Source organism: Neomonachus schauinslandi, chromosome 5 (genome assembly GCF_002201575.2).
Source record: "Neomonachus schauinslandi chromosome 5, ASM220157v2, whole genome shotgun sequence".
In the NCBI taxonomy this organism is placed as follows: domain Eukaryota; kingdom Metazoa; phylum Chordata; class Mammalia; order Carnivora; family Phocidae; genus Neomonachus; species Neomonachus schauinslandi.
In genome coordinates, this window is record NC_058407.1 from 26,341,154 (window position 1) to 26,362,834 (window position 21,681).

Genomic DNA, 21,681 nt, shown 5'->3' on the forward strand with positions numbered 1-21,681 from the left:
AGAGCTATTCTTTGAAAGGATTAATAAAATTGACAAACCTCTAGCAAGACTGCCAAAAAAGAGGGAAGACACAGATTACCTATATCAGGAATGAAACAGAGTATCACTACAGATCTTGCAGACATCAAAAGGGTAATAAAGAAATCTGGTGAACAACTCTACCCAAACAAATTTGTCAAACATAGATGAAATGGATCAAAAGGCAGATACTACTATAACTCACCCCATATGAAATAAATCATGTGAATAGCCATATAACTATTAAGAAAACTGAATTCATATTGAAAAACTGACCAAAGAATGGTGTCACTGGAGAATTCTATGAAGTGTTTAAAGAGGAATGAAAACCAGTTCTATACAGTGTCTTTCAGAAAATAGAAGAGGAGAGGGATGTTACCAGGTGGGGAAACTGGACAAAGGGTACACAGAAACTCTTTATTTTTTACAATTGCATATGAACCTACCATCATCGAAAAATAAAGTTTAAATAAAAAGGGGGGGGGCGCCTAGGTGGTGCAGTCAGTTAAGCAACCAACTCTTGGTTTCAGCTGAGGTCATGATCTCAGGGTCATGAGATCGAGCCCACGCTGGCCTCCTCGCTCAGCTGGAGTCTTCTTGAGATTTTTCTCTCCCTCTCCCTCTGCCCCTCCTGCTTGTGCACTCTCTCTCAAATCTTAAAGATAAACAGAAAAAAGTTATTTTCTGCAGAAGAACAAAGGTAAGAATGACAACAGATTTCCTTTTGGAAATACAAGCCCAAAGACAGTAGAGAAATATCTTTAAAATATTAAAAGCAACAATGACAACAAGTTAGGCTGTTTGATTCCAGAGCCTGTACTCTCAGCCATTTCTCTATGCTACATCCTAAAGATAATAAAAACAGAGATGGATGGAGCAATTACATATACCACTTTCTCCTTTTGTGTGCCTGGGGAGTTAGAATGGTACGCCCATCCTTTGAAAAGAAGATAAACAACAACTATTCCTAGTCCTGGATTTGTTTCTTGTTTCCTTTACTTCATCAATCTTTTAAAAGTAAAATTGGTTAATAAATCATGTTTGCTGTCAAGTAAGCTTATATTCAAGAAGAGAATAAAGTAAATATAGAGGTAACTGTAATACAGGCAAATTTGGCTAAATGTCATAAAGTAGAAATTCAGACAAAGCCTTTGGGAAATTTAGAGCAAGGATTGAGAGTACAACAAATTACGGGTATCAAGGAAGATTGCTTGTGAATCTGATTGAGAGTGGAGGAAGAGGGAAGAGCTGAGGATGTCCGAGATCTGTGTCCTGATGACTGGGCCGAGAGCAGTGTCATTGTGGTGGTTAAATAGAAGTTCTTGGATAGCACAGGTTTTGTGATTATTTGCTTGTCGGCTAGGTTCTGTAATGTATCCTTACTACCTAGAACAGTGCTGGGTACATAATAAGTACTCAGTATTTGTTACATGAATGAGTAAACAGAGAAATTAGAAGGCAGCGATCACCAGATTTTGTAAGAATGATTTGATGGTGAGCTCTAGTTGGAGAGTTACAAATGTGGAATCTAATCCTCGCTATGCCATTAGCCAGGTCTGACCATAGTTTCAGCTACCACTCCAGCTGTCACACAGATGGCTCTCAAAACTACTGGAGAGAGCAATAATACAGGAAACATGCTGATGAGGAACATTAGCTGTCTGACCCCATATGTAAAATGAAGAGGACAAGAGAAATGATTGTTAGTAAGTGCAATTTTATGTCTAGAGCACTTAGCTCAGCATTTGGTCCATTGTACTCAATACAGGGCACCATTGTCTGAACTTGAGTTACGCATGGGCTCCTGACCTAGATGAGCCACCACACCTCTAATATAGCACGTTAAAACTGTGTTTGAGTTACCTCATGCAAAAAGCTAAATGGTATTTTAAAGATATCCAGCCTAAGACCTTCATTTTAATTTGTGAAAAAGTAACTTGCACAAAGTCACACAGCTAGCTGAAGGAAACGAAATATGGAGGGGAAAAAGGTATTCAGGGACCAAATATGGGGCTAATGTTTACATGTAAAGAGTGGGAGGAAAAATAGGAGAGAGACGCTGATTAGTTGGGCTTGACACTGACTTTTACAGCTGCCTCCTCTAATGAATTTTATTTTCTGGAAAAAAATGATATTTGCCTGCTAGATAGCTCTACCTTTCCCATTGACATCTTTGTTTCAGCATGTCTAAAACCAAACTGGAGTCACTACATGTTAAAACTGAGAAAGAGTTTTGAGGGTTTCCATTCTAAACTCTCATTTTACAGAAGAGGAAAGCAGATTCTGTACTGGGGTGGAGATCTCACCCTTCGTAGATTCATTTATAGCAACATGAGCCATCATTCATCTCTTGGGTCACTTTGGCCTAGGTTGCAGAGCATTACTTAAGTCCTTTTGGCTTAGAGTGATCCTTCTAAGCTCATCCCGGCTAGTTTTTAAGAGCAGTGGGTTTTTGTTGTTTTGTTGCTGTTTTTTGTTTTTTCATTTTTCTCTTTTTATTTTTTTTCTTCAAACAGCTGAATCCTTGGGGCGCCTGGGTGGCTCAGTTGGTTGAGCGACTGCCTTCGGCTCAGGTCGTGATCCTGGAGTCCCGGGATCGAGTCCCGCGTCGGGCTCCCTGCTCGGCAGGGGGTCTGCTTCTCCCTCTGACCCTCGCCCCTCTCATGTGCTCTCTCTCTCTCATTCTCTCTCAAATAAATAAATAAAATCTTTAAAAAAAAAAAAAAACAGCTGAATCCTTTAAGTTGAATCATATGAAGAAACCCCATATGTAAAAAGAGACTAACAAGAGGAGGTGCCCTGGTTAGCTAAGATGTGGTGGTGGTTGGGGAGATCAGGAAAGGGAAAGGAAGAATTTTACTCTGATAACTTGGTGCTCTCATTCCTAGGGGTGAGGGTCCTCCAGAGTGCCCCTGAGGTTAGGAAGCAGTTTGAAACTCACTGATTTGGAGGCATGTGGGATCCGGGAGTGGTGGTTGGCACGAATGAGAAGGTTGGTGGTGTTTCTCCTCATCAAGGTCCCCCGTGACTTCCACGTACCCTGGAGTAATGATTTTTAGTTCTTTTTGAATCTAAGAAGTAAGAATGAGGCCATCAGTGCAACTAGGGTCTTAATAAACTCCCAGCTATCATTTAAAAACTCTCATCAGTCACATCTGTAGTTATTTACACAGACAAGCAGCTTTTTTGTGAATTAAGTGGCTTGGAATAGATAATTTTAATAGTATAGACATAGCCCAAGAATTATTGTCACATGAGGAAAAGCTTAGCAGCAATCAGCATATTGATCTTGCATAAACCGCTATAATGTTCTGATGAATTGTAAAATACTTGACACATTTTTAATTGTTTTTCTAGTATTATTTATAATTTTGGATTTTAGTCAGCAACTGATGAAGCTCTGTTTTAGACACCATGGGGAGATAGAAGGAAAATAGGCCAAGGTCCTTGCCCTCACATTTGAGTCATGCTGAGTGCAGAATGAAGAACGTGACATTTTAGGTTTTTTTCCTTTGTACTTGATTTCACCACCTGAGCTTTCTTTTTTATATTGTGTAATTTTTAATTTTAATTTACTGACTTGTACAAAAGCATATTCACGACTGAAAATTCAATAATTTAAGGTTCTGTGCTTTCTTTCAAATTATTATTAGATTGCAAACCTGGAGAAAGATAAAGAAGAACTACTTAATCAACTGCTTAAGGTTGATCCCCCAGGAGAAAGCAAACGAACGGAGCTACTTGCTCGAGAGAATGTCCATTTGTGTCAGAAATTAAAAGGTTTAGAGGCTGAAGTAGCAGAATTAAGGGCTGAAAAAGAGAATTCTGGTGCTCAGGTAGAAAATGCCCAAAGAATTCAGGTGCGGCAGTTGGCTGAGATGCAGGCTACAGTCAGATCCCTGGAGGTAAGATTTTAATTGCTTCCCAGTAGAGTATGGCATGCTTTTTTAAAAGTGCAATTGACAAGCCTTTGATTTTTAGACCATAAATGTATGCTCACCAATCTAATGCTGACGTATTTGAGAGTCCCAAGAGTATATATATTCTTTTTGTAAAGAAGAAAGCTATTGATTCATAAGCAGTAGCTATGCTGCCATATTTACAAAGGGATTATTTATTCTTTGGGAGAATGAATTAACCCTTGAAGTGCCAGAAAGTAGAATATGCCAAATTTTCAAAATTTGAGCTCTGAGGATTAAAGTCCTCTCAAACCAGAAAAAACAGTTTCTTCCTAGATAGATATTTCCTTTCATGGGATTCAGGATATTAAAATCATAAATCTTGTTTAAATAAAAATACCATACTTTTATATCTTATGACAGTTTCTTGCTGGAGTAATACAATTCAACTTGGTGCTAATGTATATAAGCTTTTAGTGAAATATTTCCCTGAGTTCATTAGAGAAAGATAAGAGCTGGGAGAGGTAGGCTGGTACTCCTAGAGGTATTCTCTGAAAATTCTTGGTTTCCATTGTTGGAGAGGAAAACCTTTTTCTTTATCCTCCTAGGTTCACAGGTTGGAAGTTGTGAATTAAACTGACAAAAGACAGATTAACAAGAGAAAAAATATTTATTTGTGTTTGTGTACAGGAGTTCACAGAAAAATGTGGCTACAAGTGGTAGTTAGAATTTGGGGCTTACATACCACCTTAATAGAGAAAGGAGAGGGGGAGAAAGGGCACTTACAGGAACACAAATGACTTTTAGGAAAGATAAATGGGCCTTTAGGAAAATAGATGGGAGATATGACAGTTTTGTGACAATGTGTAGGTGATTTCTTATCCTGGTACTGATTTCTTCCTTGATAGGAGTCAGTCTTCCCTGGCTATGAAACCCCAGGGGAGGGGATTTATAATTCTTTTTGGAGGCTCTGCTTTTTGGCAGCTAAGAGAAGTTCAGGGAAAAACCTTTTCCTGTGTCTATTGAATCAAATGCCTTCAGCTCAAAATAATTTTTATGCCACTGTGGCATATTCTGCATCCCTTAACCATCTTGTTTAGGTGTGCTTACTTTTCCTAGTTCTTAGTGTCTAACACGTAACAGATATACCAGTTTAATTGTTTTGATTTATTTTGAGCAATCCAGAGAGAGAGAAAGAAAGAGAGTGTGTGTGTGTGTGTGTGTGTGTGTGTGTGTGTTAGAATAGTTGTGAAATGATTAGAGTTGTAGGGAAATTAGTGGGCACCTAGCAAAATAATGATTTTTTTTTTTTTAGCCAACAGACTGGGTACAGGGAGCACATTGATATGTTTTGAAGCATAGAAGTCACCTTTTTATTTTTGGATGAAGCCTCTGACAGTATTTACTGGTTTCCTGAAGTAAAGTTGTATCATTGGACCTTAGACATGAGGCAGTTCAGAATGGTACTGTTATGTTGCTACTCTCCCATCCTTAATGTATTAATAGTGACAGAATAAATGGGATGAATGCAGTTGAATATAGCATATGATCCCAATGCAAAGCTTTTCATTGAGGTCATTTAGAGTGATGATTTTCAGGACAGGTTGAATGATTACAAAAGGTGGGAGGCTCCTTTGTGACATTTTCAAAATAGCCTGTAGTTAATTTTATCATTTGTCAGATGAAATGAAAAGAAGCATTCCTTTCTTTGATTTTTTTGGCTGTCATTGTGCCCAAAGAGTATCATTTTGTATGTGAGGAAAATAGCTTTTTTCTGAATTATTTGTTGAATATATTCTTAATCATATTTAAGATATGTAGGAAATGAGATCTTATAAAACTGTACTTACTCTGAAATGTCAAACATTTTAATTTTAACTATGAGTAGAAATTTATTTTTAAAAAGCATTTAGTTTTCACTTTCTAATGAAAGAGTACTGAGTGTTACCAACCAGAAATTTTCTCGACAATTAAAAAATTTTTTTTTTTTAAAGATTTTATTTATTTATTTGACAGAGACAGCGAGAGCAGGAACACAAGCAGGGGGAGTGGGAGAGGGAGAAGCAGGCTTCCCGCTGAGCCGGGAGCCCGATGTGGGACTCGATCCCAGGACCCTGGGATCATGACCTGAGCCGAAGGCAGTCGCTTAACCAACTGAGCCACCCAGGCGCCCTTGACAATTTAAAGACTTAAGAAATCTTTATGATATGTTGGGTTCAAGAGCTATTGAGCTCTTTGTTCATACTTCCAGAGTCTCCAGATTAGTTGAGGATTTTGAATTTTTAAATCTCTTGTTTTTATTTTTTAATCTGCCTTGATTTTCACATTTTTAGTTCTCACTTATTATTACAAATGAACCCTTTCTTCTACTTTCTATTATACTTTTGTATTTCTCTTATGCATTGAAACCCCCAAAAATGTTTGCTTCAAATTGTGTCAACAATAAGAGTAAATAGGTATCAAGTGAGTGCATTAGGTACTCTCTTTCATGAGAGAAGTGTATGTGTTTTGTTTTGTTGGTGGCTGTTGATATGTCGTTTGTCCAGAGACTGTTGTTGCATATTTCTTGGAGCAAATATCTTTCATTTGAATTCTACCAGTTACTTTGAGAAAACTCTTGTTGCTTTGGTACATGTTAATATTGTTGAGGTTTTGAATAATTTGGGGTAGTATGATTATACATATATTTAAAATAGTGCTTATTTTATTTTTATATGATTATAAAAATTATGAATAATTAAAAAAAATTTTTTTAATACAAGGCTGAAAAGCAGTCAGCTAAACTACAGGCTGAACGCTTGGAAAAAGAGCTACAATCAAGCAGTGAACAAAATACTGTTCTAATCAGTAAATTGCATAAAGCTGAGCGGGAAATAAATACGTTGACCAGTAAAGTAAGTCATTTTAATGTTTCTACTTTATTCTTTAGCGTGCTTGATATTGCATAATGACAAATTTTGTATTCAAATTGTTTACTTCTCTATATTGAAATCTTTTTTTATCCTATCATTCTGCCTTCCAAATATATATAGAAACTGACGAGTTTTTACTGCCTTTACTGTGACTACTCTTGTCCAAGCCATGATTTCTCTAGGTTCAATTTTTACAGTAGCCTCCTAACTCTCTACCTATTCAGAGCTCTGCATGATCTGGCCTCTGCAGTCTTTCCAGAGCCATCACAGTCCATTTCCCCTCCTGTTCACTTTGCTTCAGCCTTACTGGCCTTCTTCTCACTCTTACTTAAATCTGTCCTAGGGCCTTTGCACTTGCCTGCTGACATGGTCTTCCCTCAGATCCATATAGCTTGCTTTCTTGCCTCTTTTTTCAGAGAGGCCTTCCTTGTTTACACACATAAAATACCATCTTCCCTCTTCCTGCCTCACTGTCTGTCTTCTTTACCTGCTTTATTTTTCTTCATAGCTCTTAACAGCATTTGATATATTTACATTTGTTTATTTTTTGTCTCTTCTCTTCTCTCCCACCCCCTTTTCCTTCAACCAAATAGAAGCTTTAAGAACAGGGACATTGCTTTTATTACTCCTTGTACCTCCATCTCCTGCAACAGTGCTGACACACAACAGGCACTCTATAAATACTTGTTAAATGAGTATTTTAATAACAGCAGCATGGTGTCCATTTATGTTATTTTTATGTTATTTTTTGAAAGATTATTTATTTTAGAGAGAGAGAGGGTGTGTGAGAAAGAGGAGGGGAGGGCAGAGGGAGAGAGAGAATCTCCAGCAGACTCCCCGCTGAGCATGGAGCCCGACACAGGGCTCGATCCCAGGATCCCCCAAGATCATGATCTGAGCTGAAATCCAGAGCCGTCAACTTAACCGACTAAGCTACCCAAGTGCTCCTACGTTATCTTTAAAAGAATATATATAATGGTGTGCACATCTTTTATATACCAAGTTTTCTCAGGAACTTACAGTTTTTCCCCTTCACATGCTCTATATATAAGGAATCTGGTAACCAGAAATAGAGCAATGATAAAAGTATTCTGTAGAAAACTGTAGTGAATAACAATATCCTCTCTGGAGTCAAGACAGACTAGATTCAAATTCCATTTATTTTCCTTAGTAGCTGTGAGACCTTGAGCAATTTACTTTCTCTCTGAAAATTTTAGTGTTTTCCTTTATAAGCAGACTAATATCTACCTTATAGATTATGGCAAAATTAAATGCAATATTATGCATAAAGCACTTTGCATAAGGTCTAGTAGATAATTACCCAAATATTAGCTATTACTAATGGTAGTACTTGGGGGCATCTTCAAGATCTTGGAAATAAGTTTGGTTTCTGAATCAGTGGAATCAATTATTTTCCATCAGAGCAGAGTTATGTAAAATTACCTTGAAAAACAAAATGGCTCCCAGACCAGAAGGAACTTACTGTAGCATAGTAGAAATGAACTTATCTAAAGGAGTAATGTAGTCATCATAAATTCCTTGGCCAAGGAATTACTTGAGAGGACTTAGGCAGTGTTCATGACAGAGAGAAGATAGAGTTTTAGTCAGTAGAATGTAAGTATTCTGTCCCATTGGAGAGATAATTCTTACTGTGGGAAGGAATACACCAATCTGTTTTTTTTTTTTTTTTTAAGATTTTATTTATTTATTTGAGAGAGAGAATGAGACAGAGAGAGAGAGCATGAGAGGGGGGAGGGTCAGAGGGAGAAGCAGACTCCCTGCTGAGCAGGGAGTCCGATGCGGGACTCCAGGATCATGACCTGAGCCGAAGGCAGTCGCTTAACCAACTGAGCCACCCAGGCGCCCCAACACCAATCTGTTTTAAATGGTGAGCATGAAACTATCATTTCATTTCATTCCATTTTTCTGATTGTATGATCACCAAACAACTTTCTGTTATTTGACTTCCCACATAATTTTGTCTACAGGGAGAGAATGCACACTGGTCCTTCAGACTTAGAGTGTTCTATTCTCCATTATAGTTTTTTCCTCACAGTTCTGATTTTATAGACCAATCTTTGTAAACTTTATTAATGTGAGTGCAGCCTTAAGAGTGGTGATTTCTGTGTCAGAAAGGCCATAAGCCATAATACTATATGTATTAGATGCCACCCTTGGGAGATAGTCTACCCAGTTTTTTCCATGGCAAACACATACTCTTTTATGTTTGCAGATTCTGTCTCTAGTGACATTAAAAATTTTTGTTTGAATTTTTATACTTTACAGTTTACAAAGTGGTTTTGTAGCCAGTGTATCATTTAATTCATTAGACATGGCTGACACTAGAAAGAATAAGTGAAAATTAGGCAAGAAGGAGGTGCCTGGGTGGCTCAGTCATTAAGCGTCTGCCTTCAGCTCAGGTCATGATCCCAGCGTCCTGGGATCGAGCCCCGCATCGGGCTCCCTGCTCGGCAGGAAGCCTGCTTCTCCCTCTCCCAGTCCCCCTGCTGTGTTCCCTCTTTCGCTGTCTCTCTCTGTCAAATAAATAAATAAAATCTTTAAAAAAAAAAAAAAAAAAATTAGGCAAGAAGATTTTTAATTGTTGAAATACTTTTATTCAAATGTCTTCTAGTCTAGCTTATAGGTTGAGACTAAGATGTATTTAGAAATTAAAAACTCATCTTGGAGGAGGTAATGAAGTACAATAGAAAAGTCCATGGACTTGGAATCAGATAAATCTGTCTTTTGATCCTGACTCATTTATCTCACTCATTACCTGTGTGACTTCTGATTTGCTTAACTTTTAAGTGGGAACAATGCCTATCTCTTACAGGATTTTTCTGAGATTAAAGATGGTATTGAATGCAGTAAATAGTAGCCTATGATGAAAATAAAGGCAACAGTTTTACACTGGTGTTATCCTTAAATGAGAAAATGATATACATAAAGACACTGGCCTTTGAGCCCATTGACTAGTTCCATTCCTCACTATATCAATAACTGTGTGTAGAACTTTAAGCAAGTTTCCTCATAAATGAAATGAAACATTGTTCTAGCTCATCCCTAGCAACTCATCCAGCCTACTAGGATTGTATAAGTCCTATTGGAAAATAAATTAATAATTTAATTGCTTCCTGATTAACCTAAGTAGATTATTTATACATTCAAATGTATACATATTGAGAGAGATATACTGAGTTCCTACAATGATAGAGTATACAAAGAAATAGAGTATACCAAGAAGTAAATTCAGGAAGTTCTCTTATGCCTTTCTTCCAATTCTGGTATTGCTAAGAGTTACCTAATTTTAAGGGCACAGTTGGTTTTTTGCATATAAATGGCATATTAAAAACCACCTTCAGCTTTAGACAAACCAAGTTTTCATTTGGAATCATGCATGTAAAAAGGTTTCATTGGAAGGATAAATTTTAAAATGATATTTCAAACATGATTGTCACAGTTTTCTTTGCAACTTGAAATTTTCATCAATATTTTGCAGCTCTAGCAAATGGTTGTTTGCAATGCAAAGGAGCACCTGGGATGTATTTGTCTAAGTTATTCAAATTTGTAAATGTTTGTCATGTTTTTGAACAGAATTATGTCAGTGTGATTCGCAGTGTCTTGGATTAAAAAGTATTACCAAAGATGGCCTGAAAATGGTGACCTTAAAGATACTTAACATTCAGGTCGCCAGGGTGGCTCAGTTGTTAAGTGTCTGCCTTCCGCTCAGGTCATGATCCCAGGGTCCTGGGATTGAGCCCCGCGTCGGGTTCCCTGCTCAGTGGGAAGCCTGCTTCTCCCTTTCCCACTCCCCTGTTTGCGTTCCCTCTCTCGCTGTGTCTCTCTCTGTCAAATAAATAAATAAAATCTTTAAAAAAAAAAAGATGCTTAACATTCAATGAGATAAATTCTAGGTACCTCAGGCAGTGTTTGATCTTTAAAACTCCAATAAAATATGCAGTTTAAGGAAATCTTCCCACTCAGATATCCTTATTAGGTACATTAATGAGGTCATACCATCTCAGACCTTTGAAAAAGATCAGAGTTTAAGTACTGTCTCTTCGGAATTTGTGTCAAGAGCTTCTTGAGTAATACATTTTACCTTTCTTGCTTACATATATTGTTTTCTTGCATGTCTGTGTATATGTGTATGTGTAATTTAACAGATTCTGAACCCTTGTAAAACGCCTAATATTGCTATTTTTTATGTTTCTTAAACTTAGTAGCACTAGGTAGTACTTTATGGATACTTGCTTCTGTTATGTCAAAAGCATAAAGCAAATTGGCAACATGAAGGCCAAAATGGAAAATGTATTGTGGAAAAAAAAAAAAGAGAAACAGGGTACTTTGGCCCATGCAACATTTTAACATTATACATTTTGTTTAGGAAATGATCTCTAGTTCTCCTAGGAATTTGAGGCCTGATCACAAAAAAGGTGAAGAACCAGGGATCTAGAGTCAGAAAGAAAAGTTTATTGTGACTAGTTGGGATTTGGTTCAGATTACTTATAGAAAGTGCTACTGTTTGTCATAGTTTAGTAATAAAATTCCTGTAAGTTTTTCATTTTTAATAAATCCTTTTAATATATTTTAGGAAGTTAACAATTACTATAAGTGCATTCATTATTTTAGGATTATAGAAATTTGGCACTATAGGAAAACTGAAACTCCTATAGGTTCATAGATGAGTAAATTCAAATGCAGCGAGGACAAACACTTTGAGCATATACCACTAGTTTAATAATAAAAGTAGGCCTGAAGTCAGACTTCACTTGTTTGACTTCCTGTCTACTGTTCTTTCAGTTTCAATAATTATATTTGAGTTGAAAAATATTTTCTCAGGTTGAAATGAATTAAGAAATAGGTTTTTTATATATTTCATAGTTCTTGTTGAAATGAATCAAGTTTTTGCAAAATAAGATGGCTCTAATTTTCCACCTCATATTTAGAGAAGCTGCGGTGTGGTTTGTTAATTGTTATGTCATTCTTAACCTTTTACAGCTAGTATATAATAGCAGGTTATAATTTCATTTGTTATAGAAATTGGATTTTCATTGTAGTTGTATTTCTTCAAAATTTTATAACATTTATAGTGTAAATTCTGTCTGTCCATGAAATTATAATGTAGTAGAGTCCAATCCACAGAAAGTTTAAGTTGTTAAAATAAATACAGTTTCTTAGCTGCTTTCATGTAGTTAAACATTGTTCTGTGAGACTTGCTTTCAGAAATGTTTAAAACTGCAAACCTGGTGTCAGCACAAGGTATTCATTTTATGTAGTGTCATTTATTTTTTTATTTCTTGGGGGGTTCCTTTTTTTAAATTTAAATTCAATTAATTAACATATAGTGTATTAGTTTCAGAGGTAGAGTTCAGTGATTCATCAGTTGCATAGAACACCCAGTGCTCATTCCATCACTTGCCCTCCTTCATGCCCATCACCCAGTTACACCATCCCCCCCACCTACCTCCCCTCCAGCAACCCTCAGTTTCTTTTTCTTTGTTTTTTTTTTTTTAAGATTTTATTTATTTGCGAGAGAGACAATGAGAGACAGAGAGCATGAGAGGGAGGAGGGTCAGAGGGAGAAGCAGACTCCCTGCTGAGCAGGGAGTCCGATGTGGGACTCTTTCCCGGGACTCCAGGATCATGACCTGAGCCGAAGGCAGTCACTTAACCAACTGAGCCACCCAGGCACCCCCATCAGTTTCTTTCCTATAGTTAAGAGTCTCTTATGGTTTTTCTCCCTCTCTGATTTCATCTTGTTTTATTCTTCCCAGGTTTGTTTGGTTTTTTTACTAACCAGAATCATGCTGTATGTATTGTTCTTTGATGTGCTTGTTGGTGATGTTCTCAGCCTAGCACACTCCTTTTATCCATTCTATATTCCACAGAAATAGTGTCACTGTTTGGGTTGCTTCATTCTGCTGTTATAATTATGCCCACTTTTGTGCACAAACTTGAGCACAGGGGCTGGAATTTGAGGGGAAGAGTGCCAGTTCGAGCCCTTGGCAGTCTGAGATGAAGGCGTGTTGACTTGGCATTGAGCAGGTGACAGGCCGTGCATGCTGACTCGGGCAGGAGGGCGGCTGGACTGTGGATTTGGGACCCACAGGCCGATGGCATCATGTGTGACAGGGACATGGCTGGTTTTGCTTTTAACTTTTATTTTTCTGGGACACTCCATCTCTCCTTCTATTCTAAATGAAAGCCTTGCTGGATAGAGTATTCTTGGCTGTAGATTTTTTTCCTTTTAGCAGTTGGAATTATCATGCCGCTGTCTTCTGGCTTGCAGAGTTTCTGCTGAAAAACCCATGATAGCTGTATGGGGTTTCCCTTGTATGTCACTGCTTTCCTTTCTCTTGCTGCTTTTAAAATTCTCTCTTTATCACTACTTTTGGCCATCTTATTTACTTTGTGTCTTGGTGCAGACCTCTTTGGATTGGTTTTGTTGGGGGCTCTCTGTGCCTCCTGGATTCTGGATTTCTTTTTCATTCCCCAGATTCAGGAAGTTTTGAACTTTCAATTATTTCTTCAGACAGATCTTCTGCCCTCTTTTCTTGCTCTTCTCCTTCTGGGAGCCCTATCATGCAACTGTTATGCTTGACAGTGTCGCTGAGTTCCCTGGGTCTATTCTCGTTTTGCGTATTTTTTTCCCCTCTCATCTGCTCAGCTTGATTACTCTTTCCTGCAGGTGGCTGATCCGTTCTTCTTCCTCTTGTTTGCTACTTATTCCAGGTGGTCTATTTTTATTTCCATTTATTGAGTCCAGTAGCTCTAATTGGTGCTTTTTTACGTCTCCTATCTCTTGGTGGAGGGTCTCATGAAGGTTCTGCACTCTTTTCTCAAGTCCAGTGAGTATCTTTATGAGCATTACTTTAAATTCTCTATCAGACATATTACTTATCTCCATTTCGCTTAGATCTCCTGCTCTGATTTTGTTCCACTCTTTCATTTGGGACATATTCCTCTATCTCCTCATTCTGTCTGTTGCTGTGTCTGTTTTTCTGTGTTAGGAAAGTCAGCTGTGTCTCCCGCACTTGAAAGTAGTGGCTTTGTGAAGAAGAGGTCCTGCAGCGCAGTGTCTCCTTTTCATCAGAAAATGGTGCTTCACGGGGTGTCTCCTACACGTGTGTTGCTACAAGGTGTCCTACCATTGTGGCTGGGATGTGTTGCACTCAAGGATATTATCCTCTTCCCTCCTGTTCCCATCATCTTACATTTTACATATTTGGCTTGTATATATTTGTGGTTTTCTACTCTAATTTCATTGTTTTATGCATCAGTATGTCAGAGTACAGGTTTATCTAATTTTTATATCTGTATTGGTTAAATCCTCATTAGAGGATTAACTGTAGGACTAACTTTAGAAGCACCTTACCAAAAGGAAAGGAAATGGAAAATATTAGAGGGTAGTGCAGATAACTGGAGAGATTAAGCTTTTTTGTTTGCTTCTGTAACCCCAGCTCCTACAACTGTGCTAGGGCACATAATAGGTACTCAGTAAGTATTTATCCAATGAATGAATACTACTCATGAACTAGAATCATTCAACTTGTCTCAGAGAAAACTAAAAATTAGTCTGTGATTGGTTAATTATATGGAAAATATTGACAATTGTTTCCATTCACTCAGGGCTTTAAAAGAATCAGGTTTGGGCAGTAAAAGTTTAAATTAGATTCATATGTTTTATACTCATTCTTCCCACTGCCGCCGCCGCCGCCGCCACACACACACACACACACACACACACACACACACACACACACACACACACACACACACACTTCAATTGATTCTTCCTTCTTGCCCACTTGGTCAATCCTTTGCCTCTTAATTGGTGTCTTTACCTTCAGTTTCTTAATCTTAATTTGCAATTAGAGTTAATTTTCTGAAACAAAGTTGATTGTGTCCCCTTCAGTAGCTAACAGGATACGCAGCCCTTTTGTATGGCATATAAAGTTTCTTCTCTGCCAGTCTACAGATTTCCTGCCTTCCTCTGTTCTAACACATTGCTCATTGTTTCTTGCAGGCATACTGTGTGATGTTATGCCTTTATAACATTTTATGTGCTGTTCCTTATATCTAGAATGCCTTCTTGTCACCAGCACTTTTTTTTAAAGGGAGGTTTCAGGTTTTTTTCTCTGAAGATGTGTCCGTCGTTGACTATTGGATTTTAGGTACTTGCAGTTAAGCCTTTTAAGGCAAGATTAAGCCAGATGATCCCAGCCAGATATTTGTAAAGAAATAACTCAATTCTGTTAGGAAAATGCTGTTTTCTTGGTACCAAATACTGTTCAAGGCCCTGAAGCACCTTCCCATTGGAAGGTACTTACACTGTGTACTCTGCTACCAGAATGTTTTCTCATTTCTACTGATGTTTTTGGGTAAGCAGTTAATGGCAAGAAAATGACCTATAGTAATTTCAATTTCTAATTATCAACAGGTAAAAGAACTTAAACATTCAAACAAACTAGAAATAACAGACATCAAACTGGAGGCAGCAAGAGCTAAGAGTGAGCTAGAAAGAGAAAGGAATAAGATTCAGAGTGAACTGGATGGTAATATATGATTTCCCATGCTTTTTACTATTATTTTTACATACAAACAAATTATTAAAATAAATCAAACTGAATTTTTATTTCCAGATTTTCAGCCTAATTGAATTTTAATTTGAGAGCACATATGGATTATTTTTATTTGTGTTGAATGTTCATTTTGTGATGTGTCTTTTTAAAAAAAATCTTATGTTTATGTCAGTTATTTGATTAATACATAAATTAAGTGAAACTTTACAAATGGGATTTCATACTTTCTGGGTTTATAGTTGTGAATCTATTTAGATCATGTGATTATTAGTCCCAGACCATTTTAAGACTTAAGAAAGTAAGGAAGATAGGTGGATCCCCAGCCCAGTTTTTGTTTTTATGTAGACAGTAGGCTAGTTATTGGGCCTATTTTTAAGCTCCAGTGTAGTCTTAGAATGTCCTTTTCATCAGGATTCCTCAGAATTATATTATTTCTGATTTTTCTTTTTTTTTTTTTTTTTTAAGATTTTATTTATTTGCGAGAGAGACAATGAGAGACAGAGAGCATGAGAGGGAGGAGGGTCAGAGGGAGAAGCAGACTCCCCGCTGAGCAGGGAGCCCGACGCGGGACTCGATCCCGGGACTCCAGGATCACGACCTGAGCCGAAGGCAGTCGCCCAACCAACTGAGCCACCCAGGCGCCCTATTTCTGATTTTTCTTAAGAGGTGTTTAAGCTACCTTTGGCCTGTAACTGTCCTCAAGTTGGTCTTTAGTTGACCTGGCCTATGTAGTTTCAGACAGAGCTTATGATGAATTACTGTTTTCATCATTAATCTCTACTTGATGTTGATTCATGAATTTCTATAGACTTAGGGAGTAACTTTTCAAGGGACTTAAAGAGTTTATGATCTAGTTATGCGTTCTTTTTAAATTTTGTGTTAGATATGAATTTGTTTTAGTTATTTCATCTGCAAAATACTTGCCATATCAATATAAGGAAAATTTGTGAATTCATTGGATAAACTTGAAAGTTCCAATTTATATTTCTTTTTTTTTTAAAGATTTTATTTATTTATTTGAGACAGAGAGAATGAGAGAGAGAGAGCACATGAGAGAGGGGAGGGTCAGAGGGAGAAGCAGGCTCCCTGCCGAGCAGGGAGCCCGATGCGGGACTCCATCCAGGGACACCAGGATCATGACCTGAGCCGAAGGCAGTCGCTTAACCAACTGAGCCACCCAGGCGCCCTTCTTTTTTTTTTTTTTTAATTTTATTTATTTATTTGAGATAGAGCGAGAGCATGAGCTGAGAGAGGGAGAGGGAGAAGCAGGCTCCCCACTGAGCAGGGAGCCTGATGCGGGGCTTGCTTGATCCCAGGACCCTGGGATCATGACCTGACCTGAAGGCTCCCGACTTAACTGACTGAGCCACTCAGGCGCCCCTCCAATTTATATTTCCATTGGAAATATATAACACATCTGCTAGAATGATAGGTTTTGATGGGTTCTATGATTTTATTCACTCTACTTCCAGCCAGCTTTATGATGATGCTGTCTGTGGGGCTAAGGTTACAAAACCCTTTTAGAAGTGAAGTAAGTATTTATATCTCTTTGGATATCACCTGGGTTGATGTCCCCAGCTCTCAAGAGTCAAGTGAGTAAATGTATGTAGTCTTTTATTAAAGCATTTGTATATGTATGCTAAATAAAATAATGACAGAATAGTTAATTCTGAGTTTTAGTCGGTTTCATTCTTGAAAGGTTTATCAGTAATGTATAGATCTTTGAGAATACATATCCAGACTTTCTACGCTTTTTTAGTCGTCTTACGAGTTTATGGATGCTTGCTGTTACGATTTTTTCAGCTTAATAACACTGAATACAGCATATCTTTTTCCTTAAAAAAATATTAGGATTACAGTCAGACAATGAAATTCTCAAGTCGGCTGTTGAACACCACAAAGCTCTCCTAGTAGAAAAGGATCGTGAATTAATACGTAAAGTACAAGCTGCCAAGGAAGAAGGTTATCAAAAACTTGTGGTATTACAAGATGAAAAGTAAGTACTTAATTACCTTATTTTGTGTTCAGCCTCCTTGCAAATGAAAATATTTTGCTGTCATATCATCCTCATTGTAGTTCTTATAACATAATTATCATCTGTTGTTTTAGGATAGAACTTGAGAACAGATTAGCGGATTTAGAGAAAATGAAAGTGGAACATGATGTCTGGAGGCAATCTGAAAAGGATCAGTGTGAAGAGAAATTGCGGGCTTCACAGATGGCAGAAGAGTTGGCCAGAAGGGAACTTCAGAGTATTAGGTTATATATGCATGTATATATTTTAAACTTCATTTTGAAATAATTTCAGGGGTAACAAAACATTGTAAAATTCCCACATGGTCTTCACCGAGATCTTTATAAAGATTGACATCTTACATGACCATATTACAATAGTCAAAGCTAAGATCCTAACATTAATATAATCAGGAAATAAATATTAGTGTTATCAAACCTATAGACTTTATTCAAATTTTACCAATTGTCCTACTGATACCGTTTTTCTGGTCCAAGATCCAGTCCAGAATCATACATTGCCTTTCCTTGAAGAGTGCTGACCAGTTATTTTTGTAGCTTGTCCCTCAATTTGAGTTTGTCTTAAATTCTTTATGATTGGGGCGCCTGGGTGGCTCAGTTGGTTAAGTGACTGCCTTCGGCTCAGGTCATGATCCTGGAGTCCTGGGATCGAGTCCCACATCGGGCTCCCTGCTCAGCAGGGAGTCTGCTTCTCCCTCTGAGCCTCCTCCCTCTCATGCTCTCTGTCTCTCATTGTCTCTCTCGCAAATAAATAAAATCTTAAAAAAAAAAAAATTCTTTATGATTAAATTCAGGTTGTATATTTTTAGCAAAAATAATACCAGAGTCAAAGTCATGTGTCCTCAGTGCATTATATTAGGAGGTATATTATTTGTCCCCTTACTGGTGATGTTCACTTTGATCATTTGGTTAAGGTGGTGTTGGCCAGATTTTTCCAGTATAAAATGACTTTTTTTTCTCTTTGTGATATATATAATTATCTTATGGGGAAATACTTTGAGACTATGTAAATTTTCTCATCATACTTTCTCATCATACATTCTTCCACTACTCTTAGCACCCAGTGGCCAAATCTGAGACAGTTTGAGCAAAGAAATAAGTTGTAATAAAAGGTTATAATCCATAGGATAAAATAAAAATCTGTGTGTCCAGATGATATAATGTATAATATTTAGAGAGAAGGAAAGCTCTTTTCAGGAGAATTCCAACTAATAAATGTAGAAAGAATGATGGAAATAGGAAAAGATCATTTGGCAAACACTATAGTAGAAATGATAGGCATGATGTCGAAAATTTTCAAAGGTTTTCAGCATCTCTGGAGACAATCATAATTTTTCCTCTCTTATACTATTAATATTGTGTGTTAATGGATTTCTTAATCTTGAACCAACTTAACTTCTGGAATAATTATCTGTTTATTTTATAGAAAACAATCTATTAAAGCTCTCTGTCTCTATTGGGATCAATTTTTATAATCTGTGTTTTCATATGAAATTATTTCATCTTGGTTTTCAAATTTGTCTGCATAGAGATCTGCAGAATAGTTTTTATTTTTCAATTTGTTCTGTTTCAATGCTTATTTTCCCTGGAGCCATTTCTTATTTGTATATGTGCTTTCTTCCTCTCTTTGTTAATCTAGTCAGCTAGTGCTTCATTGATTTTATTCTTTTTATTGTGATAAAATATACATTACAGAATTCACTATTTTAATCATTTTAAGCGTACATTTCAGTATTTTTTAAATTAGGAATTTGATTTATGGAGTCAATTGTTTCTCTATTTCCTACCTCATTAATTTCTACTCTCTTCTTTCTGTGTTTTTCTGCCATTAAAAAGTTTTTATAGTTTTATTAGTGTTTAGCATACATAAAATAAAATTCATCCATTTAAATAATGTGCAGCTTGATGCTTTTTGGTAATTGTATAAAGTTTTGTAATCATCACCACAGTAAAAGCATAGAACAGTTCTATTACCCTAAAAGTTTCCCCATGTATTTGCAGTTGACCTCTCCTCTGATCCCCAACCTTAGACACCCCCAGATTTATCCATGTTGTTGCATATATCAGTAGTCATTCCTTTCTATTGCTGATTAATATTCCATTGAATGGATGTAACATTTGTTTATTCATTTTCCTTTTTTTTTTTAAAGATTTTATTTATTTATTTGACAGAGAGAGACACAGCGAGAGAGGGAACACAAGCAGGGGGAGTGGGAGAGGGAGAAGCAGGCTTCCCGCGGAGCAGGGAGCCCGATGCGGGGCTCGATCCCAGGACCCCGGGATCATGACCTGAGCCGAAGGCAGACGCTTAACGACTGAGCCACCCAGGCGCCCCATTTTCCTTTTGATGGACAGATATTTGGGTTATTAGTTTGGGGCTATTATGATTAATGTTGCTATGAACATTCATGTACAAGTCTTTGGGCATACATTTTTATTTCTCTTGGTTAAATGTCTAGGAATGACATTTCTTTTTTTTTTAAAGATTTTATTTATTTGAGAGAGAATGAGAGACAGCACAAGAGGGAAGAGGGTCAGAGGGAGAAGCAGACCCCCCGCTGAGCAGGGAGCCCGATGCGGGACTCGATCCCGGGACTCCAGGATCATGACCTGAGTTGAAGGCAGTCGCTTAACCAACTGAGCCACCCAGGCGCCCTAGGAATGACATTTCTGAGTGATGACATATAGCAATACTGTTTTATAACATATATAGCAAAACTGTTTTACAAAGTAGTTATGCTGTTTTGCATTCCTGTAGCAACGTATGAGAGTTCCCCTATGACAATCCCATATGATTCACACATCTTAGCTGACATTTGTTATTGTCCGTCTTTTTAACTTAACCCTAGAAGATGTGGAGTAATATATCATTGTGGTCTTACTTTGATTTTCCCCAATGGCTAATGTTGGTTAGCATCTTGTAATGTGGTTTTTTGAAGTATTCGTCCAAATATTTTGCCCATATTTAAAATTGGGAAATTATTTTCATATTGAGTTGTAACAGCTCTTTATTTTGCAACAAGCCCCTTGTCTGTGGATTGCTTTGTTTAATTGTGTCTATTGAAAGCAAAATTTATTTTGATGTCATTTTATCATTTTTTTTCTAGTTTGTTTTGTGTGTGTGTGGTTTTTTTTTTAATTTTTAAAAAACTTATTTAAGTGATCTTTACGCCCCACATGGGATTTGAACTCACGACCCTGAGGTCAAGTTGCATGCTCTCTGGACTGAGCCCTCCAGCCACCCCTTTTGTGTGTTCTCTTTAAAAGAAAGCTTTGCCTAATCTTGTGTTACAAAGATTTCTATTTTGTTTTCTTCTAAAAGATTAATATTTTGTTTCTTACACTTGTTTTATGATCCAATTCATGTTAATTTCTGTGTAGTGTGAGGTGATGGTAGACATTCATTTTTTATTTCCATATAGGTATCCTGTTGTTCCAGCATCATTTGTTGAACACTCTCTTTTCCTCTATTGAATTATTTCGGTTCCTTTGTTGAAAATCAGTTGACCATTTAAGTGTTTCTGTTTCTGGACTCCGTCCTATTGCAGTGACCTGTTTGTCCGTCTTCACATGACTATCACACTGTCTTGACCACTGTGGCCTCATAGTAAGTTTGATGCAGGTAGTGCAAGTCCTCTCCACCTTGTTCTTTCTTGTAAAGATTGTTTTGGCTTTTCTAGGTCCTTTACCTTTCCACATAAATTTTAAAATCAGCCTTTCACCTTTTTCAAAAAGGCTTGTTAGCGTTTTGATTGGAATTGCAATGAATCTGTATTGTAGCTCAGTTTGAGAAGAGTTGTCATCTCAACAATATTGTGCCTATCCAATCCATGAATATGGCATGTCTCTTCATTTAATTAGGTCATATTTAATTTCTGTCATCAGAGTTTTATAGTTTTCATTGAATATGTCATGCTTATCTTATGTTACATTTTATTCCTCAGCATTTTTATGTGATTATAAATGGGAGTGGTTTTTTAAAAATTACACTTTCTGTTTATTGCTGGCATGTGGAAATATGGTTAGTGGACTTTTATGTAATGACCTTGAATCCTGTGACCTAACTAAAGTCATGTATTTTCTACTAACTGCTTTGTAGATTTTGAGTTTTCTAAGATCATGTTGTATACCTTATGCTTTCTTTCAGTTTACTTTGTTCATTTTTTTTGTTATATTTTGAGTTGGGAGTTTAACTCAACAAGTGTTCGTTGTTTCATTTTTATTGGTAAAGTT

At 37.0% G+C, this 21,681-nt stretch overlaps 1 protein-coding gene across 4 annotated transcripts in view; it reads left to right on the forward strand.

Annotated features, from left to right (window-relative positions):
• The window catches only part of CEP83 (centrosomal protein 83), a 132,606-nt gene that overhangs the window by 78,394 nt on the left and 32,531 nt on the right, over positions 1 to 21,681 (forward strand). For 3 of the 4 annotated variants that reach the window (XM_021687331.2, XM_021687329.1, XM_021687330.2), the window contains 5 exons: positions 3,672 to 3,923; positions 6,680 to 6,811; positions 15,273 to 15,387; positions 17,266 to 17,410; positions 17,524 to 17,673. In XM_021687331.2, the coding sequence (XP_021543006.1) occupies positions 3,672 to 3,923; positions 6,680 to 6,811; positions 15,273 to 15,387; positions 17,266 to 17,410; positions 17,524 to 17,673 (794 nt within the window). The remainder of the gene's footprint in view (positions 1 to 3,671; positions 3,924 to 6,679; positions 6,812 to 15,272; positions 15,388 to 17,265; positions 17,411 to 17,523; positions 17,674 to 21,681) is intronic. The other variant, XM_021687332.2, reaches the window with a different exon arrangement.